Below are 26,036 nucleotides of genomic sequence, written 5' to 3'. Positions count from 1 at the left end.
AAGTTAAAATGCCTTATAAGTAAAAAGTACTTACCTGTAGTCCCTAAAAGGATCATCTGTGCACTATAATGTCTAATCCTGCTAAATTTCATGCACATCTATCCACCCATTTTCACACAACACAAGATACAAAAGTCTATGAAAATGCAGTGGTGGAAAATGCATTTTGGGACCCCCCTTTTATCTTTACACCCCTTGACCAATCACCGCAAACATTTGCATCATCTGCCAATGTAGAAGGAAGAAAAGGTCTGCAAAGTTTCAAGGAGATTAATCAAATGGGTGCACAGTTATTAATGGTGTAAACTGATTGGAATTCCTATGTTTGGCAATCTTAAATATAACTCCAGAGGTCTACTGCCACTCTGTGATATATATCGTTCCATCTGAGTGCGTAGTGGTAAAATCAGATTATGCAGTCTTTCCTTGTTTAATAGCGAGGCCAGTGGCATACTCGGCTTATGTCTCTCCCTGTGGAGCCTCTGATGATATACCTTGAGTGTGTATTTGTATCATCCATCCCATGCTTCTTGCAGTTCCCGTTCTGCTGCTAGCAGTGACGGCTCACATGTGTGTTGTGTAGGCGAAGCATGCAGTATGTTAGCCAGTCTATTCTCTTGCTGTTTGACTTCCTTTTGGTACTGCTCTCCTACTACACATATCATTTCCATATGCGTCAGCCGTAGTACTGCCTTCATAGCATCTCATTCATTACAACAGGAAGGAGTGGTTCCCCAATTGCTTTCAAAATAGTCTGCTGTTGCTGTGCCCAATGTTTCCACTGCTATAGGGTCATTGTTGAGCAAGTCTCAAGCCCTATAGTGCATCTGTGCCAAGGCCCCTTTTACAAGCTGAGCCCTGAAATGCTTGCCATTAATCATGTGTGTTTTTTGCAATTTTCCCCCCTAGTGGGCTGGGTATGCTCAGACGTGAGTCCCAGGCTCTCCACACCACTGGAGTCAAGCTATCCAGGCTGATGAAGGCTGATAGCCAGAAACCGGTCCTTGGATGCTTGATTCCGGTCTAGGAAAGACATGGCTTGGCAGTTCAGGCTGGACTGTTCCCATGAGGCACAGGGTCAAGGCTGATTTGCTTATAGCCAGTGTCTGACCTAGGGTGGTGTGGAGTGAAAATAAACGATGGATTTAGGCCCAGATCTTTGTACTGGGGTGAATGCAAGACATTGTTCTGCATTCTGTCCATCAACTGTGTTTTTTGCATTAATCATGCAGCAAATATCACCTAAAATAAGATGAAGCCTCCTCAAAATGCAGAAATGCACCTTTAACACGCGGAAGCTTTGGCATTAATATGTCACTTTACATCAGTGGACAACACTGATTAAAAGTAGAGGTCAGATGCATGAAGAAACCCTTTTGCGATTTCCCAATTGCAAATCCTTGTAATTTGCGATTAGGAAATCACAAAACGGCATCCATTAAAGTGTGTTGAACACTTTTTGCGATTCCTAGGGGATTGCAAATCAATCAATCAATCAATCAGTGACACTTGTAAAGCGCGCTACATACCCATAGGGTCTCAAGGCGCTGGGGGGGGGGGGGTGCCGCTACTGCTCGAACAGCCAGGTCTTCAGCTTCTTCCTGAAGGAGAGGTGGTCTTGGGTCAGGCGCAGGTCGGACGGGAGGGAGTTCCAGGTCTTGGCGGCCAGGTAGGAGAAGGACCTTCCTCCTGTAGTTGCTCTTCGGATGCGGGGGACGGCGGCGAGGGCGTGGTTGGCTGATCGGAGGTGGCGTTTGGGAGCGTAGAAGTTGACTCGGCTGTTGAGGTAGCTCGGGCCTTGGTCGTGTAGGGCTTTGTGTGCGTGGGTGAGGAGGCGGAAGGTGATTCTCTTGTTGATGGGGAGCCAGTGAAGGTCTCTCAGATGTCCGGAGATGTGGCTGGATCGTGGGATGTCGAGGATGAGTCTGGCTGAGGCGTTTTGGATCCGCTGGAGTCTCTTCTGGAGCTTGGCGGTGGTCCCGGCGTAGAGGGCGTTGCCGTAGTCCAGTCGGCTGGTGACGAGGGCCTGGGTGACGGTCTTCCTGGTCTCTGTGGGGATCCACCAGAAGATCTTCCGTAGCATGCGTAGGATGTTGAAGCACGCCGAGGAGACGCTGTTGACTTGCCTGGTCATGGAGAGGGAGGAGTCCAGGATGAAGCCCAGGTTACGTGCATGGTCTGTCGGTTTGGGTGCGGTGCCCAGGGCGGGAGGCCACCAGGAGTCGTCCCAGGCGGAGGGAGAGGAGCCCAGGATGAGGACCTCCGTCTTGTCCGAGTTCAGTTTCAGGCGGCTGGTCGTCATCCACTCGGCTACCTCTTTCATCCCTTCGTGTAGGTTGGCTCTGGCGGCGGCGGGGTTGTTGGTCAGGGAGAGGATCAGCTGGGTGTCGTCGGCGTAGGAGATGATGCTGAGGTGGTGTTTGCGTACGATGGCCGCGAGGGGGCTCATGTAGACGTTGAAGAGGGTGGGGCTCAGGGATGATCCTTGGGGGACGCCGCAGATGACTTCGGAGGCCTCTGACTTGTACGGTGGTAGGCGGACTCGCTGTGTTCTTCCGTCGAGGAAGGAGATGATCCATTCCAGCGCCTTGTCCTGGATTCCGATGTTGCTGAGGCGCCGTATTAGGGTGCGGTGGCAGAACGTGTCGAATGCCGCGGAGAGGTCTAGGAGGATGAGGGCCTACCTCATGAATATTAATGAGGTAGGCTGCATTTTGCGACCCCCTAGGAATCGCAAAATTCACAGGGATGGTGGCCTGCTGGGGTCAGCAGACCACCATGTCTGTGATTGTTTTTAAATAAAGCAAATATTTAAATGCAGCCTGTTTTCTTTAAAGTATTAACTGGATGTGTTTCTAAAATAAACATTAAAAAAATCTTTTCATTTTTTAAGAGTAGGCAGTGGTACGAGCACCACTGCCTGCTCTTAAAAAACGATGTAACAAACATTCACAAAGGAAAAGTGGTCCCTTTTTCTGAAAAGCATTTTTTGCATTCACAAAGGGGCTGATGCTGTGAATTGGCATGTTTGCGAAGACAAAAATGCTTGATGCATGTGCCCCATAGTTTTTAAAAATAGAACCATTCTTTCCCTTCCCCCCGTAGCAATGCGGTTTGTGAACTGAGGAAAGTAAGTTGTCATGTGCTCCCTGTATGTGGCCCACATTCTTGTATAGAGAGGACATTATAGTCTAAAAAATCAAAACAATATGTTTGTATGCCTCTTATGCTGAACTCACCGATTTAAAGGTGCTTTCATATACGATAATGAAGAAAATGGCATAATGCTGAAATAAACTATTTGCCTAAGGTCACACAATTTGGTTATGTGATAAAGCCGGGATCAATCTCAGATTTTCTAGTTTTACTTTGTACAAATCAGCAACTAAATGCAAATACAGCAATAGTCGGCCTTCAGTGGCCCCTCTGGCCCTCGGCCGTGGTGTCGTTGCACCTGCTGCACCAATGGAAGCTACACATCTGCACAACACTAATTGTATCATTTTCTTTTAGAGGCACCAGCTCACTGTTCCTTGTCGTGGGCGTGTGCAGATGTTAGTACCAGGGAAGTAGCTACCATTAGTGCAGCAGGTGCAGTGGCACCAGGGACCATTCAAACCATGTGAATCTCTGTATTTTTCTATTCCAACAACAGTCAGAAGGGCCATTTTCCTTACCCTTTCATGGCATAATTTGTATGCTGCTGGCATGTACCTGGTCTTTCCAAAATATGCATAAACCTTAGCTATGTGCCACTGCTAGCAAAGATAGAGGACTGCATGTTTTGACAGAAAAAGTGGATTTACTCTGGACCTCGCATAGAGGACAAAAACATTATTATGAGTAACTGCAGCACCACTGTCTGAGTGGGTGTGAACCCTATGCCTGATTCTTCTTGGTTCATGTAGGCTTCCCTTCAACCTGAAATAAAGCTTTCCATGTGTTTCATTTACAAACACAGTTTGCTTTTTTAAATGTAGAAGTAATAATAACCACTGTACAGTACCTACTATAATAAATCCACATGTTTTGGAAATGTACATCACACACATTCTTACATAAACAGTCACTCCATTACCAGCCCAGTTTACACAAATTATGCTGAGATGCATGGATGCTTCATGTATTATTTCATTGTGCATTACCTAAGAGGATGAAGTTTATTGTGCACTATATGACACTGCATACTGTGGACTGAGTCACAGCCACGTGTCTTATTAAGTAAAACAGTGTGTGAGTGATTATGATGGGACATGATTGAGAGCTCTGTACTTAAGGCAGAATTCATTGCCAGTTTCTCACAGTGCCTGCAGTGAGCCCTAAACCTGCTCAGACTACATGCACCTCCAATGTTGTCCTGTGAACAAATCACATAGAGTGCGAAAAGATAGCACAGCATGTCTGCGACAAAGTAGGTTAAATATATAATATATTAGAACATTGGAATGTTGGAAGCTCCATTGAAAACAATGGAAGAGCTATGGGCTTATAAAGGCTGGTATAAGCCTGGAGCTTCAACATTCCAATGTTCCTTTGTTTACAGCTCTGGCTGTGAACAAAGGCTTCAGGGAACCTGAGTAGAATCCCGTCCCCTCACCCTCCCATAAGGCTTTGTTCTTTTTTGTTAGAACATTCTGCCCTCTAGTGGCAGAATGTTCTAATAGCCTTATAGCCCTTCGTAGCTGGGTTATACCGGCTATTAAAGTCCCTCTCCCTTGTTAAAGGCCCTCGCCTTCGGCTCGGGCCTTTATTGCTGGAGAGGGCCTTTAATAGCCGGTATAGCCCTCTACCGTGGGCTATAAGGCTACAATATGTTCACTTCATCAAGCACTGCTGATTCCAGTAACCACTCTCTGACAGCTCAGTACCTTAGCAATGACTTAGCACCTTCGAGTCTCATGACGAGCTCAGCTCGTCATGAGCCACGGTGCTCGTGTGCTCATGACAAGCTGAGCTCGTCATGACCATTAGAACGCTCGCATGCTGGGCAAATTCCCCTGCTGTGCGAGCGTTCTAAAGAAACGGGGTCATGAGCACACGACCACCGTGGCTCATGACGAGCAGAGCTCGTCATGAGCACGGGGCGCTGCGCACACCCCCCGCCCCCCAGCACAGCAGGGGAATATGCCCAGCTGTGAAGGGGTTAAATGCCTTGGCTAGCAGCACTCCAGTCAATCTTAATGCACTCACCCTCCGAATGTTTTCAAGATCTTCCAATCTACCATATCTGGATCTCCCTATCACCTGTGCCCCACCTCCATCCTCAAGCAAATCCTGCGCCTGTAGCTCAACCCTCACTATGAGTTTCAATCTTGCATAGCTCTACCTCTCATGCAGCATGAATGCCAGGGGAAAGCTGCATCACAAAAGGACTAACACACAATGCAGGTTTATAAACCGGTTCAGCGTAACAAATGCTAATAAAGAAACATGTGAGTGCATGCCTGTTTGTCAAAGTGGAAATCCAGGTAACTCTTGCATGCATGGTCAGTTTCTTGGCGCACATAGCATTGGCTGCAGAGACCTTACATTGCTGCACACAGAGGAAATAAATTAGAGGGACCATTGGTACCCAGTCTAATCTACTGGTGTTTTGTGGGTTGAAGAGCGTCATGAGTATTCCTTGGCGAGTGGGTGCTGTTCTCTCAATAAATCGACACACCCTATATTGAACATAGCCTCTTGTAGTGTGCGTTTTATTCTCAGTTAGAGCCTTAGAGGGGACCTGTCCAGTGTGCGATTCATTAATCATTTAAAGTCACCTGCCCATATGAGTGGAGTTTCTACACAGTTTTGAAGTTTGGGACAAAGCACAGAATCATATGTATTGGGTGCATAAATGTTCAGGATGCGAAGATCCCTCCCGTCTAACATGACACCGAATAAGAGGTATTGTTCCTCTCTATCTGCTTCAGAATAAAGGGCACACCCGGCGAGTTCTATGGAGAAGTGTGGCTCAGGGGTTAGAGGCGGCAGACCCGGAAGCTGAGATCGGTCCTGGACCAGGATTCAATTCCCCGCCTCAGCGGGTCTTGGGCTCAAAAATTCCACGGACTCGATAGTTCTCGTTCCGGTGCCTACTCGACTCACGGGTTCACACTCTGAGACTCTGGGCAACAGCTTGCTTAATCTCCACTACATAAGATGCTACAAGGGACTTGTTTGAAAGACGTTGACTCTTGGTTAACGAGTGGTTTAACAATTTCCACCCTTGTGTATCCACAGGATATCTGGTTTAATTCAAAGCAACATGAATGCAAGGAAGGTAGAAATACAACAGAGAGCTGGAGAAGGTGGGTTTGTATTGAAATAAATCTTTACTTGAAATAAATGATACGGGATGGAAACATAAGTAAATTCAAGCAGTGAGAGTCATGAACTAAGAAAGACAATCAATTTCTCAATAATTCATAACCCTAAGTATCAGCTCCAAATGATTCAAACAAACAACCCAGATTAAATAATAAAACGTGGTTGTAAGATGGCGTCGAAACGACAGCATTTAAAGGAGATGATAACTATCATTATTGAGAAATTGATTGTCTTTCTTAGTTCATGACTCTCACTGCTTGAATTTACTTATGTTTCCATCCCGTATCATTTATTTCAAGTAAAGATTTATTTCAATACAAACCCACCTTCTCCAGCTCTCTGTTGTATTTCTACCTTCCTTGCATTCATGTTGCTTTGAATTAAACCAGATATCCTGTGGATACACAAGGGTGGAAATTGTTAAACCACTCGTTAACCAAGAGTCAACGTCTTTCAAACAAGTCCCTTGTAGCATCTTATGTTTTGAACTAGAAACTGCCCAAGCCTACAAGGGCTTATTGGGTTTCCCCTGTGAGAGAACTTAATCTCCACTACGGCCCCTCGCGGCGGGATGCCTGGCTTTCACCTTGTGGATACCCTGCTGGGGTTATCTCACAGGGGAATACCAGGACGGGTTCCCAAGGCAAGTGCCTTGATGCCTTCGGGTGATACATGCGCTATATAAATCGCAATACATTTACATTTACATTTATGCAGACACTCCTCTAGCATAAGCCCAGTAAGTTGAGGAATAGAGATGTCCCCGACATTTTTTTAGCTAAGTTAGGTGTCTCTGTATCTGTAGGATGAGTTTCTTTGAGGCAAGCAATATATATTTCATGTCGTCAGGGGCGGCCTTAGGCATGTGCAAGCTGTGCACCTGCACAGGGCCGCCACGCCTATATATATCCTTAATATAATAATCCTCTGAGGATGGATACATACTAGCGTGGCGGCCCTTGGCAGGGATTTGTCGGCCTCCGGGTCTGTTCCACTTCCGAACACCCTGACTCCCCCTCTTCACTGGCCTCCGCTCTCCGCCCCATACCTACGCTCCCTGCCCAAGGTTGCCATGAGCCTAGAGCCGCCCCTGGTGTCGTCAGAGAAAAGGGAGTGCTTTACCTCTTTTTGTGTAGGCTCCCATACCTCTCACATTCTAGTTTACAGCGTTGTATGTTGTAGCTGGCTCTACAGTGTGTTAATCCTATTTCGGCCACCAGGTCAGGCCCCAGATGCCCCAAAGAGAATACTCTGGAATGCAGCATTGAATGACCCTCTCCTACATGTTAAAATATAGAGGTGGTGTTGTGAGTTTATGAGGTCTTCATATTGTTTCGATACTGAATATAACGAATTAATACATTAAACATGTCTCTCCTCCTCTCCCTCACGTCTGACACAGAACCCAAGAAGGAAGGGGCTACCACTGAAGAGAGCGATTCTGGCCAGGTGACTACCTCGAAAGATGAAAAAGCTGTGAAGTTCCCCAAGGAGTTTAGTGAGCAAGAGGAAAAAAGCAGGAGGCCCCGCAGAGATTCAACCCCACAAGAGGCAAAAGGAGCGACCTCCCGGAGAGCTTCACTCAAGCCCGTTGAAAAACGCACGCCGTCCCGCAGAGGATCCGCTCCGCAAGGGGAAAAAGGCTTGTCCGCCCGGAGGGCGTCTGAAAAAGGGGCCAGGTCTCGCAGAGGATCCAGATTTCGAGGTGAAAAAGATGAGACCTCTCCCGAGAGATCCACCGAGCAGGATGAAGAAGGTGTGTCTGCCGAGGTGCCAGCCCAGCCAGATGAAAAAGAAGTGGACTCTGCAACGGAGTCCAAAAAGGAAGAGGAGGCAGGTCGTACCACTCCTCGCATCGAGTCTACCACACCAGATTCTTCCGCGGCGACATCTCGCAAAGGATCTGCCATGCAAGATGAGAAGAATGTGACTTTCGCAAAGGAGTCTTTACAGCAAGATGACAAAGGGTTAACATTCCGCAGGAGATCTTCCCAGCAAGATAAGTCTCCAACATCCCGCAGGGGGTCTAGCCTCCAAGATAAAAAAGGGCACACGTCTCGCAAGGGGTCTAGCGGATATGAAGACAAAGGTTCGTCGTATGGAAAAGGGTCTCTCCCGAAGGAGTTAGCCGTCCTAGGTAAGTGCCACTTCATACAATCCAATTTGAATATTGTCTGTGTTAGGATGTAAACCTGTTGTCGTTGTTTTTGTAATATGGTGAACAAATCTTCCTCTTCCCGCCTGCCCAGTCCCAGGTGAGGATTGGCGGCTTTGTCCTGGAGTGATTGTGCAACACAGATGAACCAGTCTGAAATCATCCTTACCAGCACAATCTATCTTTAAAGCCATTTAGAAGCAAGCCTTTTACTGTTTTAAACTCTAAAAAAAGGAAAAAATGAGGCCTTCAAAGGGGAATAAAAGGACTGATTAGCAAAAAAAAGGAAAAGTGGAAGCTTGGTGGGGTTTCAGTCGGAGTGCCCTGGTATATTTGGCGGTAACGCCACACCCGGCAAAGGGTGTGGGATTTACCAGGTGCAGTACTCACTCCACATTTCAAGTTTACTTTGCGCTGCAAAATGCAGTATGTGCGGCATTTGCCTGTATACATTCTGCTTGGTTTTCTTTGGTGTAAGTGTACCGCCCACCCCCCCCCCCCCCCCTTTACAGGACACCCCCAGACCCCTCTTTCAGAAAGCGTTTGCGGCCCCGCTAACACCAGAACTCATTGTGGAATTTCTCAGCAGACCTCCTTTGCTCTCCTACCTTCTTCTCAATGTGTTTCTGTTTAATGTAAATGTGTACTCTTCAGTAATCCAGCAACATGTGGCATGCAGCACGGACTAACGTCTTTTAGGTACAATATAGAACAAGCATTGGCAAAGCCAATCTGTCTCGCCTAAGCAAGAGCTATTGGCTTTATCGTTGTGCTGTTTAGCGATGTAGCACTGCAGAGTGGCTGCTGTGTGCCATGGCTAACCAGAAAGAGAAAAAGCCGGTATGACACAGACAGCTCTACCTGCATAATAGCGCTTTTTTCTTTACTTTCAGCTGTGCTGCCCAACAGTTGCCGTGCTGTCCAACAGTTGCCGTGCTGTCAAACGTGGCAGGGGCGGCCTTAGGCATGTGCAAGCTGTGCACCTGCACAGGGCCACCACAGCAATATATGTCCTTAATATAATAATCTTCTGAGGATGGATACATATTTGCGTGGCGGCCCCTGGCAGGGATTTGGCGGCCTCCGGCTCTGTTCCACTTCCAAACACCCTAACCCCCCTCTTCACTGGCCTCCGTGCTCCGCACCGCCCGGACCCCCTCTTCCGGGGCCCCCTACCTACGCTCCCTGCCCAGGGCCACCATGAGCCTAGAGCCGCCCCTGAACGTGGCTAAAGACAGTGAAAATGCCAAGAGCACTCACATATACAAGACCTTTTGACTTTATTTTTATTTTTATTGATTTATAAAGTTTGATATAGCGCGAACTTGATCCCAAAGGATATCAGAGCGCTTTACAATTTGAGGCAAAGGCTAATGCTTGTTTCCTTTACTTTCAGCCAAGCTGAAGACATAGACAGCGCCAAGCGTTCTCGCATAGGCGAACTCTATGGGCCTTGCCAATGCTTCTTAATTAGAAGCTAATGGAAGGTGGCATGCATGGTTCAATCTGGAGTACTGTCTCAATAGAGGTCTCCCATCATGTCCCCCCACACATATCCGGCTCTTGCTTTGGCGCTTACTTTCCTCTCGTCATCATTCTGCATCTTTGTTTTAGCTGTTTGGCTGATTTCGACATGTTTACCTTTTGGCATTCGTTCTATGTGACTTTAAAGAGAGCTGCTTCTAAGGTTAGTTCTGCTCATTAAAGGTACCATGCAGGATGTGGAATCGAGCGTGGCCCCGAGTGGGCGTACTGAGCTCAGATGCAGGCATCAAGGGTGCTGATGCTGAACGCAAGATGCTGAGAGATGTACCGATTGGTGTGAGCCTCCTGCTAATATTTGAGGCCAAAAAGGGAGCAGTGACTATAGTTTGCAAGGCACGAATGTGGCCATAGTTTGGTCCTGGCTGTGTCTCTCACGTTGTCAATGGCACAATCGGAACCACTTTAACAGCACACATAGGCATCTCTTGTGTTACAGAGACGCATGAAAATATTGTGCATCTGTGACAATGAGGCAAAAGTTAACGGTGCACGCTGGCAGCTGTCAATCAGTCAATAAGGTGGCTTATAAGGTGAAACTACTTGCCCGTTAGGGTCACAATGCCCCTTACTTCTGGTCTGTGGAAGAGCCAAGTCTTGTGGTCTTTCCTGAATCGAGGCAGTGACAGGCTTGCCTGAGGTGGAGAGGTCTTTCAGCACTAAACTCCAAATCTTCCATGAAACCCACATCACATCAGAAACAAGTCTAAGACTACATACCCATGCAAGCAAACACGTTTTTTGCGGTACGGTTTTCTTAAGCTTTGTTCTAAATTAAAGATTGCCGTAGACCACACAGGATTACCGGCACAGGATTCGTTTTAACTCGCTTGCCTCCTCACAAAGTAGCATTGACATAATAGATGGTGTTGTCCACATGTGTCAATGGCATGCATACGTTATGCCTCTTACTCTGTTGAGCCTTCCCCGAGAGCATGGACCCGTTACTACTATCCACCCATTGCTCCCATTTTTAGAACGATTTTAGGAACTACTTTTTCTCCGTTTAAGAGCATTTCACACGAGCGCTTGTGTTTTCAGTCACTCCGAGATCCGTTTCTGTAAGCCGGCCTATACATCTTGTTCTTTTATCATTACAGTTGCTGTACGTTCAAAGACTGACGTTAAATGTCAGATGATGTTTTCTGAGGGCGCTTGTTTATTTTCTTTCCGGATTTCAAAGTGAGAGGATTTTTTAAAATGAATGTCTTGGTGTTGCTTGCTTGCCCCTCAACCCCCTCCCACTGCACTGCTTGACCAATCCCTCACCCCTTCCTTCATCGCTGATTGTTGACGCTGTCTGTGTCTTGTCGCCAATCTTATTCACACACAATTTCACAATCTACCATGGGCATGCTGTGTGCATCTGAAGCAGGGGTGCAGCGCTGAATACAAGCCCAGTCAGTCTGCAGTTTACCTAGGGCTAGGCAAGTGAACCTCTAGTCTGTGACTCAAGGTGCTGCAGTCCTGTTCCCAGCTTCTATACAGCCTGGCTTGGCCCCTCCAGTTGCTTCTTGCTTCACTTCTTCGTTGACAGCTCACTTCCCCTCTTGGCCGAACCCCAAGACTGCTGCTGCCTTCAGGTAAGTGACACAGCGTTTCCAGGTGTGTCCACGTATTGTCATCCGCATTTGTGTGAGTACATCTCCTACCCATGTAAAATCAGGAGGTAGTGCAGAAGTGACCATCTGCAGATGTTTCTTATCATTCAATTCAAAGGCATAAATATACCACTCAAGTCAGGTATCAGCCTGATCAGCTTTGCCTTTACCTTTAAAAAATAAAACTAAATGCTCACCAGAGTCTCACATTGGATCACCTGCCCTGAAAACTATCAGTATACAAATGTGTCTCCTTCTGTATGCAGAAGGCACATTTTTACCAATTGAGAAGCATTTCTGAGCAGGCACAGGGTAAAGACTTGCATGAAAATGCTCTGAAATCAGAAAACGTGAGTCTTCGGCACAGATGCAGACACAACTTGTGCATGTTTGGGTTAAATTTAGGAAGCTGCTATCTAAAAAAGGAAAACATGTATTAAAATGTCCATGACCTTTACTTCATAACACCAGTCAAAACTGCCTGTACAGTGAATATCCTGGACAAACTTGACTCCTTTTCCAGTATACATGCCTACTGGCCCAAATGGATCTTAGGCAATTCATCAGGACCAAATAGATGACGCCTACCCTACACCTGACTGGGACTGAAGGTGTGTTTGAGTAAATGCACCCAATCAATGTTTGTTGTCAACTGTACCTGGTACGGTACAGGATATCGGAAATCTGTCAAAATAGAGTAGTGATTGTACCCCTTAGGAATGGGCTCAGGCCTGCGCTAAGCTACGGAAACAAAGTGGTCTCATACATGCTAATTTACCTATCGCCTACCCTCCTCCGCCGCCCTGGAGGCATAATCACTAACCTAATAGGGTTGGATTTCCGATGTCTTGTAATCAGGAGTAGAGTAGGCGTCATCTATTTGGTCCTAACGAATTGCGTAAGACCCAGTTGGCCCACAAGACATGAAACATGTTGACCCTACTTCACATATTTTCAGTTAGCAAGGTCCATTGGTTCCTAGGACAGCGTTCACTTGTTTTTACTTTTGTCGAGGGGACCACCTTATTAAACCATCTTCAGTACCTCGTAGACATTTTTAAACCACTTACCACCCTACCCTACACTCACTATATCATCACTTGCACTCATCATTACGGTTATCAGGTTAGAAGATCCCCGATAAAGAGCCCCCTCGAGGGGCGCATTAGGCATTGCAGTGCTGGCCCGACGATGTGCAGCCCAATGATGAAGCACGACACCCATCCGAGTGTATGAGGGCATTCACTTCTGAATAACCGGATCCCACGACCCAGTTGATCAGCCTCTCTCCCGGTCCAGACCGGCAGCTTCTCTTTTTCCACTCTCCCTTTCTCTGGAGGGTAAGCATCCTTCTATTAACCCCTTCGACGCGGATGACAAAGCCAGCTCGTCATGGGCGTCACCTGCGCTACGCGGATGACGAGCTGGCTTTGTCACAAAAGCAGCGATTTTCAAAATCCTGCGCACAGCGGGAAAACGCGCTAGCGCGCATGCGGTTAAGGACACCCTGCAGCAAGTTTCAAGTATCCATTCAAGCTTATTCGGCCAGCTAATGGCTCACTTTCTTGGGCCTAATTTACACAATAGAAGGAAACAATCATAATATCTCCTAATTCAACAAAGGGTATAGGAAGACTAGAAGCCAGTTAATATGAGCTATCAAGATAAGAAAATGATGCTAAATAAGCACCCTTCGGAAGGTATATTGTAAAGAAACCCAATATAAAACTAAGAAGGACTGGGAGGAAGAAAGGTGATGGGACCTTCTAACTACTTATGAGGAGAGAGATATGACTACATTTTGGTCTCTCGTTGCATGGGGGAAAAATGAGGCAGCTACTCAACCAGTAAATCACATTTTTCCCCAAGCTTGGGGCAATCACTTCAAGGTCTTGCATAATAACGATTTGTCCAAGAGAGCCTCAGAGAGTCAGAATTTTATTGCTACTGACCAAACAGTTGTACATGGACGTTTGGCCTTTGTGATGTATAAACCGCAGTAGGTGCCCCGGATCAGACGGCATTCCGGGTGATATCTTTATTTCGGACACATCAAAATGGTCTAATTATATTCTACTTTTGAGTAATGCTATAGCCTATAATTTATAGACTAATAAGCTTGGGAGACTCTACACAGAAGTTTTTTTGTCGGGTCGTTGTGCAGAAAATCAATGTATGGATTGAAGAACGGAAAATACGACATACCAAGTAGGCTTCAGGAAAAAAACTAGCACTGTCGACCATGTTTTTTTTATTTTTGCTTCTTTACTGGAAAACCGAGGCCTTTGTCGATTTGAAGTTTGCTTTTGACTTGGTTCCCCGGCACAAGCATAGGCAAGTGCTAGGAGAGATGGGAATGCCCTCAAATATGCTTTCAATCATTGTTCGTCTTCATGAGGGCAGTTTTGCAAGAGTTAGCTGAGGTGAGCAGGGCCAGCTTACAAACCCAATCCCTGTCAGAAAGGGCGTCCGACAGGGATGTGTTCCTGACCCTACCCTGTTTTCTTTATACTTGAAATAGGTAATGCACTTTCTTTCAATTCTACCTGCTGACGCCCATCCCAGGCCAATGCGAAGGGATCTACTTTACTCTTCGCAGATGACACCATGTTAGTGTCACAAACACCTACAGGGCTACAAACCCTCCTGTCTCGCTTTGAGGAGTTTTGCTTGTTATGAGGATTAGAGATTAATGCAGCCAAGACACAATTAATTTATGTCAATTTATCAGCATACATCATTTACAGGGCAAATGATTATGAGTGGTGAGGAGCTAGAAAGAGGGGATGCATTGGAGTATTTGGGAATCAAATTACCAGCTAGAATGTCTTGGAAATATATGTAAACAAAGCATCCTTCAAACTCAAACAAATAGCAGGAGCCATTCTAAAAGAGAACCCTGCTTCACATGCAAAACAATTGCTCCTCTACAGACATATGACTGTATGGTACAGAACTCTGGGGGTTTCACAATGTATCTGACATGGCCAAAACGGACCATAGGTTCATTAGAACTTTGACCTCTCTCCCTATGAGTACACCTTCTTACCCGCTGACCCTCGACATGGACAGAAACCTAATTGTAGATGAAGCAATGCTTATACCAGTTTTATTTTGGAGGAGACTTAGAACCACCCCTGAACAAGTCAATTATACGGAAGCCTCTAAAGATGCAATTAGGCTAGATAGATTTGCAAAATCGACTGGTGTAAGAACATTACAAATATGTTGTCTTCTTTGACACTCAGGTGCGTCTCCAAAGCTCGTCAGCCTGCTGGGCCAAAGGAAACGGCCACTACAGCGGGGCCTTTTCCACGCATAACATTAACCACGCATGCATTACAACGCATGCATGGTTAACACGAGATATGTAGTAAAGGCATGTGTGGTAAATGCTAAAATAAAAAAGGGGTCTTAGGGGGTAACCCCCAATAAAAAAATGCTTAAGAAAAGAAAAGGGGGATTGGGGGCGTCTCCACCCCAAAAAAACGCACCTGATAGTAACGATCATGGAGGCAATCGACGTTGTTAGAGGAAACGGAAAGACACTTCTGTTTCCTCTTTACGACGTGCAGCGTCAACAAGGAAAATCATGAAGAAGAGACGACAGGCGAGACAACGTGATGAGGTAAGGGGAAATTTAGATTTAAAAAAAACGCAGGGGTCCGATTTTAGGGTTATGGGGAGGGGTATTTGTAAGAAAGGTTTAGGGGTGGGGGAATAACCTTTACCAAGAGTATGCTCTTACCATGCGTGAACTTGCAACGAAAATCGTTGAAAAAAAATGTGTGGTAAAGGAATATTTGTGGTAAAGGTTATGTGTGGGAGTGGCATTTGCGTTGTAAGGCAGGCGTGGTAAAGGCATGCGTTACGACGGAATGCGTTGTAACATCATACACCCCTGGGTCAAGGGAGCCTTTTAAACTGAAAGAGGGTTTGGAGCACACTGCCTCACATCCCAGCACGGTTCGCCCCTTTGCAGGACATTTCCCAGCTCTGCTTCTCACTATGGGCCTCCTCGAGCTGTGGAGACGCTCCTGGGTGCAGCAACCCCAGAGGAAGGTGTGCTGCCCTCTACTGATGAAATACATGCATGTGTCTAGAGAGTGCTTGAGATAGGAGTCTGACCGTGAAAAGTGAGTACCTGCCTCCAAAGAAGGAGGGCCTGTGACCCACCACACCCCGCCGCACATGAAGAACGTCATGGCTCTCTTTCATGCGTGTCAATAGCATGGCACATACAGCTGTTGTGAACACCCTTACACCGCTTCTTAAAGCAGTAAGATCATGACCAGTGATCTCCAGAGAGAGGCAAGGGGTAGCGCCACCCCAGCAAGTCTGACAAAACATGCATCAGCAGTGTCACTGAATGTAATGCATCTTTTTTGCACAAGGTACACAATCGGTTGCAAATAAAAGCACTTAAATGTACGGAATATGTATTGTACACATTAATAGAACAATCTATAAATATGAACAATAAAAGTAGAATAACAATAAATAAACATAAATGCAAATAACACATATTTGGAGGCAGCCCCTACTTACAGAAGTTCAGAATTGTTAGTCACAGTTCAATGTAAGTCATCAAAATCGAAAGACTTCAGAACTGTGAATTAAAAATGAAACCATTAAAAAGTTCTCAGTTTCAATAGGAGTTTACTTTGAATTCTTTTTATTTCATTCTTTTTTAAATTAATTTTCGATTAGCAATGTGCCCAACAATAGAGAATAATAGAAAACGCAAAGGAATACATTTCTACATGAATAACCATCACATAATTAACAAAAAAATCAATGACCAATACAATAACCTGTTGTAGTTCAGTCGTTTTGCTTCGCTTTCTCATCACCCATAATGTTGATAACGTTCAAGGAATACAGTCACGTTTGTAGCCCCCTGTTTCCGCTTCCTCGTTGTTTTTCCCCTGTTGCGCCAATGTAATATTAAGAGGCCCCCAGAGGTGTATGCCTGTGTGTCCCATCCAGCTTGCTAACTGGTGTGCTGGTTCCCTTTGCTCTGCCCTCCCCACTTCCCCGGGTCCCATCATTCACTGGGACCTTCAGAAAACTGCCCAAGACCTGGCTTTTCAAGCAGTAGCAGCATTCCCCACCCCAGCGCCTTGAGACCCTCACGGGTGAGTACTGCGCTTTACAAATGATATGATTGATTGATTGACCTCTGGGTATCCTCATATGTCATCTTTACCTTCCCGGTAACTTGAGTGTGACCTTGTTCGGTAGATGAGTCTGTGTCTTGGGTTTGTGCGTACCGTCCGACCAGTGTGCATGTTCTCCATCACTGTGGCCCAGGCCTCTAGGTCTGCCTGCAACTTGTCTGCCATGCGGTTGAGTTTCATGTGTGCTTCCTTGAAAATCACCCGTTCATCCACATCCCTTTACCACGGCGTAATGGAGGGGGGTCTGACATCCAACCGCCCTACGGCCACTCTCTATCTGGCCAACATAGAGCCATCTGTAGGAACCTCCAGTGCATTTACCCCCTCATTGCTGCTTAACAATACCAAACAACCACACTTGGGGTATATCCTCAATTGCAAGCGTGGTCAATTCTCTGTCTCGCAACCACTTTTATCCAGTAAGCATGCACTCTCGGGCTCTCCAAAGGCATATGTAGGAACAAGGCCCCTTCCCCTCTACACCTAGGACATTCACCCCCCTCATCCCCCGGTCACATACATTCTACAGAGTATGATCGGTGTAAGGTACATGTGATGCCCGTATTTCAAATGAGGCAGTTTGAATCAAGCATTACACAAGACAGGGCCGGCTTTAACGCAGGTGGCGCCCGGTGCGACAAATATTTTTGGCACCCTCATACCCCATGACCACCTCCTCGGATTTTCTCACTGCCATCGGGCATAAGTGCCCCTCATCTCTCCAATCATAGGTTATTGTTAAACAAAGGGCCTCCCCCCTCAGGTCGGCGACCCCTCCACAGGTCAACGCCCAGTGCGGCCGCACCGGTCACACTGCCCTAATGCCGGCCCTGACGCAAGACGTTCAGTCCCAATTCACAGGTCGCTTTCCATTCCAGGTCTGTCAGGGTGTCCAAACGTCCTCTCCCCAAGCCTGCCAGGCCACAGGCTCAATCTAAGCCCTGTCTGCTTTGAGTGCCTTGTATACATGTGTCACCATGTGCCTTACCAATCCTGCCGTCTGTAGCAGCTGCAATGTATCCGTCTGTTTGGGCATGCTCAGGAACGCAGTCCAGATCCCCCATCGACTAGCCAGCTTAGTGTGTTGCAGGAAACGCCCCCACTGCAAACACCTCTCTTGCTTCACCAAAGGTCAGGAAGGCTGCTCCCGGATACAAATCTCCAAACATCTCGCACACCCCTCCCTCCACCTCGCCACTGACAAGTCCTCCCCAATACGACTGAAGGGAGGCAGCATCCAGACCTCCAGCTCCCTGGATAGGGCTGCCTCTTGAATACTCTGGTAACCACCCGGTCCTACAACTCTGCCACCTGTCTGATCCGTTAAGGGGTGCCAGGCAGCGCCCGCTTGCTGAGCATGAGCAGGGCCATCAAATAATGTGCGCCATAAGTGCCCCGCAAAAACGTCGTCCTCTAGTTGTCTTCTCCGGTTGCCCACTTGGCAGCATGCAGCAACTTAGATGCATAATAGTATAGCTCCAAGTCCAGGAGGCCCATACCCCCTTCACCATGTCTCGTTTGAGTTGCATCGGTGCCACCCTGTTCCTTTTCCCATCCCACACTAATTAAATCAACAAACTATCAAAGGTCTTAAATAAACTACAATGCATGTATAACTCGTTTTGTATTATGTACAGATACCTGGAAAGGAATAACAGCTTCACCACCGTGACCCTTCCTGCCAGAGCAAACAGACCTGATCAGTCCGTCCACTAGCAGTTCCACCCGGTACCGCCTCTGGTCTCCATTATGTGCCCCACCAGAAACCAAGATATTGGAAGCAAGTGGTCTCCCAACTCAACCCTAGTGGGACCAGCTTCAACTCCGGTACCACTTGTAACGCCCCTAGTGGAAATAGCAGTGTTACTACATAGGCTCAACACCTCCCCGAAGGTCTCCAGTCCCGCTTAAGCAGCTGCACCGACTTTGACGTCTGCACATAGAGATATTAGGTGCGTGGTGGCCCTAAACTCTATACCAAAGTCCCCAATGCCATTCTGAAGTTTCGCCGACAATGGATTCATCGCCAGGGCGAAGAGAAGCGGTGAAAGCGGACAGCCCTGTCGTGTGCCCCACTGCACATCCAATCTGTGAGACACCCCCCACTTCGCACACTTTTGCTACACACCCTATAGAGTATACTCATCCATTTACAGAAGACAGTTCCAATTCCCATCTTCCTAAGTATGAACTGCAGATAATGTCATACCACATTAAAAGCCTTAGTTACGTCTACGGAGACCAAGACCAACGTTCTGTCACTTCCCCGGATGGAGTGGATCCCATGTGCGAGTCTCATCAAATTAAAAGCTGTGCTTCGTCCGGGCATAGAGCTGCATTGGTCTTCAAGCACCAGTGTTCCCATTGCACCCTTCAATTGCTCCCCCAAGACCTAAGATAATACTTTAGTTTCTACATTGAGCATAGTGAGAGGTCTGTAGGAAGACAGGTTTGTCATGTCTCTGCCAGGCTGTGGGAGCATACACACCATTCCATCCCGAGGGTCAGGGGCAGTGTTTCACTCTCCCGCGCTTCACAGTATACTTCAAGCATCGGTTCTGTCAGCTATGCTGCGTATGCCTGTTAGAATTCCACTGGGAGGCTGTGTCCCCCTGGTGTTCTCCCTCTGTTCTTTTTGCCCATCACTTCCCTGACCTCTTCCAGGGTAATGTCCGCTTCCAGTGCTTCTCGCAACATGGGCAGCAGCACCACCTGTGCATCATCAGCTGCCTTCCCCCTCCGTGAAGGGCAGACAAGTGTACCTAGGGTGTCATTGATACTCCGTTGGGTGAAAGCCAATGTCAGCCTAGTGCTACCTTTGGGGTTCTTTCCATCTCTCATTTAAGCAGCCAGGCCAGCAATTTGCTAGGGCTGTGATCCCTCCCAGTGCAGACATTTTCAGTGATTCCTGATGTGTGAACCTGTCCAGCCTGTCCCATATCTCCACTACTCATTTGAGCACAATAACCGAACTCCCCCCTCTTCCGGTCCCCGTGACCCCTCTCTGAGCAGCCGCCAATTCGCTACCCAGGTCTCCTAGCTCTCTCTGCAACGGTCTGTGCAGAGCACACCTTCCCAAGGCATTCCCCGCTGATGACAGCCTTTACCGGGTCCCATTCAGTACCCCTACTGGTCATCAAGTTCCAGTTGCCCTTCAGGTATTCAGTGATCTTCTCCCACAGGTCCTGCCTAAAAGTATCCATATGTATGTCTGTTTGCATGTACTAGTATCTCTGTCCCTGGTCCGCACACCACTCCAACATCTGAGGGTAGTGATCAGATAAAAACCTGCCCAGATAGGTGTCCGTCTGCACATCAGCCCTCATGTTCGCTGTACGCAGCGTTCGGTCCATCCGGCTGAAGGTTCCATGAGTGGCCAAGTAACAGGAGTACTCCCTCCTTGTAGGATGTAATTCCCACCACACATCCTCGCAGCCCAGGTTATGCATGACTTCAGTCAATGTGCCCAGCATTCGCTGTATGTCCAACGTGGGTGGGTCACCAGTCCATGCTTGCATCTAAGACCAAGTTCAAATCTCCCACCCACAACAGCTGTTATACCATGTTATCCGTCACCAGTGATTGCATTTGAGGGAAGAAATCCCCATCATCGATATTGGGGGCATAGGCGTTCAAGATAGTTACATCCACGCCATCCCACACCAAGACGTACCAATCCTGGTTGCCTGCCTCTATGTAGATAGTGTGAAAGGGGACCCTGGATGCCACCCATACCGCCACCCCATGGGCATAGGAGGAAAAATAGGGCTTGATCAGTTGCTAACTCCATATTTTCTTCAGTTTGTCAGTCTAAGTGTCTGTGCGGTGCGTCTCGTACAGGCATGCGATGCACACTCCAATGCTTCTGAGTTAGGAGTGCACCTATATAACTGCCTAGGCCCCGGGTGTTCCATGTAACAATCTTATAGGGTTCTACCTTGCAGGCAAATAGTACTGTGTCCCTACCGCATCTCATGCTTGCGCTTTCCAACGTGCGAACCTTCACTGTCTGCCCTGACTGCATCCTTGTATGTGTAATTTTCACTTTCCACAGCATGACATGTACCGCAGCGTTAACAAGATCCCCACTCCGGACAATAGTACGACAACAATAAACAAACCATTCCAGATCGCCCACCATTCTGAGCCAAATCACCCCTCATACACCCTATTCCCTTCCCACTGTGAATTAACTGGCTGGTATGCTGTCCCAGTTATCAGTCGCCAACCCTTGCAGTATACTAATATATGCCCCGTACAATGGAGGGGCGAGTCAAACCGGTGTTTTCCACACCCTTGATGGGGCGAGTGTCCACATCAGGTCTCGCTCCGGCTGCCCTAACAGTGCCCTAAGTGAATTCCAACATAGGAGTCAATGTTCGAAAGCAATATGACACACATAACAGTTTGTTAGTCTTCCCCCTCCCCTCAATGTGATTAGCACCCTGTGCGCTCAGTCTACCGGGAACATAGGGGATAGGCCGTCTGGTTTGAGTGTGGTAAGAACCCAGTTCTCCAGCAAGGATTCTGTTGAGGCACCCTCCACTTTTCCCGGGAACCCTTATCAGCCGCAGGTTGTTACGGCAGGACTTTTCCTCAATATCCTCCCCTATCTTCAAGCATCTTTGCAGCTGTAGTTAACTTTGCAACTTGTTTCTTAAGGGTAACAAGTCCTGGACCAGCCCTCCATTTGTTTGTTCTGTGACCGTTACTCTCTCTGAAACCTTCCAGAAGTGTGTGCGCAGGAGGCCCATCTCAATGGCTTCTGTATCAATCTTGCCCTCCAGTATGGTGCGGGACCCCTGAATTGCTTCCATCAATGCCACTCTTGAGGTTTCCCACTCCGATTCGAGTGTCGGGCGCCCATCTGGCACGTACTGTGCTGCAGGAGTCCTTGTGGGAGCACATACCTGGTTTATTGTGGTGTTCTTTGGCCCCTGGGTGCCTTGTCGTCCCAGTTGTCTACTTCGTTGCTCCGCACTACACCACTCCCCAGTGCGGCTTTACCACTTGCTGATACATGTGTTGTGTCCAAGTTCTCACTTGATATTGTTTGGGCTGTCCGGTGCCTCCATCGCCCTAGTCTGCACACTTTTCTCCACTTCAGGCCCCCTCCACTTGCAGCTACTTGCCAATTAGCACACCCAGATCCTGTGCTTTTAGTTTGTTCGCTTCCCTCAGCAGTGACCATGGTGCATCACATACCCAGGGCTTAAGTGGGTCCAGAATCCGTGATCCTGCCTGACTCTCTTTGCCTCACACAGTGGGGCTTCCCAGCCCACCGATATACAAGGCTTAACCCCATTAATGCAATTGCTCATGGTGCTGCTAGGCATCCCTGCATCTCTCGGCAGCTCCCCGCATCATCCCCGGTGTACCCTAACTCCCACCTGTTCTCTTGGTGGACCATTCAGTGGGGCCCTCGGTGCCTCCAGGTTGTTGCCCCAAGGGAGGCCAGGCCAGTTATTGAGGCGCCCTTCTTCTCAGTTGGCACCGGAGGTCGGACGGTGTCCAATCGCTTCCCTCATGCAGACCCCTTGTTGGCAGTGTGTCCCCTCCTGTCCGGCAAGTTCCTTAGGCTTCCACAGCCGTATTCCTCTCCCCTCCCTTGGTTGTAAGTCCTCCGCCGCAGCACCACCGTTGTACTCCTGACTTGTAGGATTTACATGGGAGCACTGGTACAGCCTCTCTTTGCAGCCCCCGCTTCCCCCAGAGGTCAATGCGAGGCATGTATGTAGGGCTGAGGAAATCGCCTGTCCACGCTGCATTCTCAGTTAGGCAGAGTGTTTAGCCGGCAACGCCGCCACTCACTCCAACAGCCACCAACTTCCCAGACGGTGCATCATTATAACGGCTTCCACCTCAGGAGTCCATGTGTTTGGCTTTTTTTTTTATTTCAGCACTTCTACGCTGCAGTATCGTTGACTGGGGTGACAGAGCCTGGGCTTAGAGCATCCGATAGGCGATCATGCCAGTATTTACGTTGAATACTTCACAGTTTTTAAAAGATGAAAACCTGCCTGAAAATGTTTACAGTATACCCAATCAGTTAATTCTAGAGGCCTTTAAAATAAACCACGGTAGCTTCCTGGGCCTTTGACATTGCACACGTAATGGCAAAAGTGCGTACACTGCATTTCCCTGCAACTACATGGCAGGCACCGCGCGGTGCCTGCCACTTGGTGCATGGAAATGAGGGGGGATACCATGGGTACCCCAGTGCAGTGACACCCCCCCCCCACCAGGGGGGACCCGCAAGGGACCCCCAAACCCAATCCCCGCCAGCCTTTCCATGGCGGCATCGCCGCCATGAAAAGGCCTTTTTGGACCCACATCCTAATGTGGTGGACGGTGCCTGCTAGGCATCGCCACCATCTCACCGTCTCACCATCCATCATCCGACCAGACACCATATTAGTAGCCCTGCTCTGTCCTCTAGGCAATCGGCGGACGGACTTTGCGTCCATCCTAATTTGGCGGTGGGTAAATCGCTATGTGATGGCGGAAGGACCACCGTTCCGGCCCGGCGGTAGCGGTCCTTCCGCCATCATAATGACCCCCTGGGTCTGAGAACGCTGGGATATGTGGTTTTGTTACTAATTTCACTAAAATGCCTCATGTTTTTAAATAATATTGGCTTTTCTAGATTTTACTAACCCAGGAAAAACTAGTCAGCATTGCTCTGGTAACCTCCTTGCTAGTTAGCAGGTACAAGATAAATGTAATTCTAACGGCAGTTAAACTTGGATATAATGGAGGAGCATCCTCCTGCCTTATGTGGTTAAATCAAAATGATTAGTTGTATGTTGTACGATTAAGATATTTCTTAACCCCTTCGATGCTCATGACGAGCTCAGCTCGTCATGAGGCACGGTTGAGTTGTGCTCACGACGAGCTGAGCTCGTCATGAACAATGGGAATGAAGGGAATGCAGCACAGGAGGAAAATATCTCAAGCACCCAAGGTGTTAAACCTGTTGATGATAAAGTGTCCAGTTCGGTCAATAGTTCCAAATTATCTCAGGTGTCATTCATACTAGGTAGAGACTCAACCCCAGGGATACACTGAAATTAATTTGAGGTTTTGCTGCCAAAAACTGAATCAATATCAGAGCTTCAATGAAGTCAGTAGTGGCATAAGGTTCACTAGAGCAGCATCACAATAATGTTACTGCTCCATATTCATCAGGCACTCTCAAGCCAGTAGTTTTCCTATAGTCTGTTATTAACACATAGAGGAGTTTTCTGTCCTGCAAGAGGTTTATCCTGCCCAACATTTGATTGAGATTGTGGACAAGCTTTGCCCATTGTGGTTGATTAAGTTGTTCAAACGATCACAGTTCTGCTGGCCACTGTTCTGGTTTTGGGACCTTGTCAACATGGTCTATGACACAGAGGCACATGTAAAATTGTTTTCAAGTCCGTGCCAGTAGACTACAGTTTCACTTGAAAGCCTAGCAGCTAGAGGCATTGCCATAAACTACTTGAAGAACGCCAAGCACGAGTACGGATGCACTGGAACGAACCTTACTGTAAAACTAGAATTGCACTTCACAAGGTAACTAGGTGACTAACACAATACTTAAGTGTAGTAGGGTATGGTCTGCTTTCCTATGGTCACCCCACTTTTTGCTTTCTGCTTCACTGGATTTCGACTTAATGTGGCTGTGGGCCTGCTAATCAGACCCACAGCCCAGCTGCTCTCTCTCTAAATTCACTACAATGTACTTTAGGTGCATTACCAATTGGATACTGGGTCACCTTATGAGCCCCTGTACAGTGTACTATAGGTACCCAGGGCATAGGTGCATCCAAGGCCTACCAGGGGTTGCAGCATGTATTATTCCACCCCTGGCTGGCCACTCACATTGACACAACTGGCTGATCACTCAGCTGGGGCAAGGTCGTGTAATCACCCCTTGCTTAGATATAGTATACCTATATCTAACTTTATATCTAGACACATGTGCACCTATAAGTCACTCCTACGGCAGGCCTTAACAATCTTGGAGGCAGAGTGCTTGGTTCTATGTGAGATGGTGCTCTAGCATGAGCTGAGCCTGTCTGCAGCTTTCGGAACCATGTCTTTATAGCTGTTCTAGGATATTGCCATACCATATACTCTTAAGTGCATTATGAACCTCGCGGTTAAATGCTAACTCTGGTTTGGCTTTATCAAAACATGTCGAGTAAGGTGTCATACGATTTGGAATACCACCTCCTCGCCAGTTCTGGCGACCGCGGTAGCATTCCACCCTTCCAGAGGGAGAAGACATGCTGTTCCTACTATTCCCGGTTAAAGTTAACCAGAGCCTCAGCATCACAAAATGGATGCTGCTGCCACAGACACAAGTCTGACCTCCTGCTGCTGGAGTCCTTCCGAGAAGGAGGCTTGGACAATAGGTTTCCTGTCTTGGGAGGTGCTAGCACCACCCCAGACATGCTCTTTTGTATTAGGGCAGGGAGGGCTGAAAGAAATGAGACACTGCTTGGGGCACACAAGGTGTCCCATGCATAGTCCAGTTCAAACCGGTGCTGGGGCACTCCAGCCCCAGCTCTGGCATGAAACTGGACAAAGGGGAAGGGGTGTAACCACCCCCTTCCCTGGTCCCACCCATAGGAGGGACCTAGCAGGTAATCCAGCCCCTAGATTTGGTATATAGGTAGGAGCTGAGTCCCAAGACTTTAGATTAATCCTGACTGAAACTCTGAAACGAAACTCTGAGCCTTCGACGATCTACTTTGGAAGAAGACGACTGAAGAATCTCCCTTGTGGTCAAGGAGTGACCACTCTGCACAAGCAGGCACCATCCAGCGATCAACGGCTTGCTTTGTTGACGCCTCCCGCCGGAGCCCGAGCACAGAGCCTGACAAGAACAAGACTTCCAGACATCTAACAGCCCAATCCACAGTCCCAGCAGAGCTGAGACCCGTGGAGGCGACGAGAGACATGGGACCGGCCATCTTGAAAAGTCTGCGACTTGCTAATTGTGCAGCACCCGAGGCACCCTCGAAGCTGTGCATTGGGGATTGAGAAGCCCCAGCCCCGAGCATCATCTGCACCGAAGATCAGCCCTGCACACTCCACGAGTTCTGCGTGGGGCCCTTCTGCATTTTCCTGCTTGACGCGTCTGCCCGGTCACTTGCCCGTTGGATAGTAGCCATCTTGGCGACTATCCTTTGAATTTACATCACTGGTCTGGTTGCTCTAGACTGGCCCTTGCTTCCCTCAAAAGAAGCAGCCCCT

At 47.8% G+C, this 26,036-nt stretch overlaps 1 protein-coding gene across 3 annotated transcripts in view; it reads left to right on the top strand.

Moving 5' to 3' along the window:
* The window catches only part of CFAP44 (cilia and flagella associated protein 44), a 748,689-nt gene that overhangs the window by 185,682 nt on the left and 536,971 nt on the right, over positions 1–26,036 (top strand). For all 3 annotated transcript variants that reach the window (XM_086935641.1, XM_086935640.1, XM_086935642.1), the window contains one exon: positions 7,715–8,449. In XM_086935641.1, coding sequence (XP_086791767.1) covers positions 7,715–8,449 — 735 coding nt within the window. The remainder of the gene's footprint in view (positions 1–7,714; positions 8,450–26,036) is intronic.

The sequence above is a fragment of the Lissotriton vulgaris genome, chromosome 8 (genome assembly GCF_964263255.1).
Source record: "Lissotriton vulgaris chromosome 8, aLisVul1.2, whole genome shotgun sequence".
Taxonomy (NCBI): domain Eukaryota; kingdom Metazoa; phylum Chordata; class Amphibia; order Caudata; family Salamandridae; genus Lissotriton; species Lissotriton vulgaris.
The sequence above is the reverse complement of the archived record's forward strand: the minus strand, read 5'-3'. Positions and strand labels throughout refer to the sequence as shown.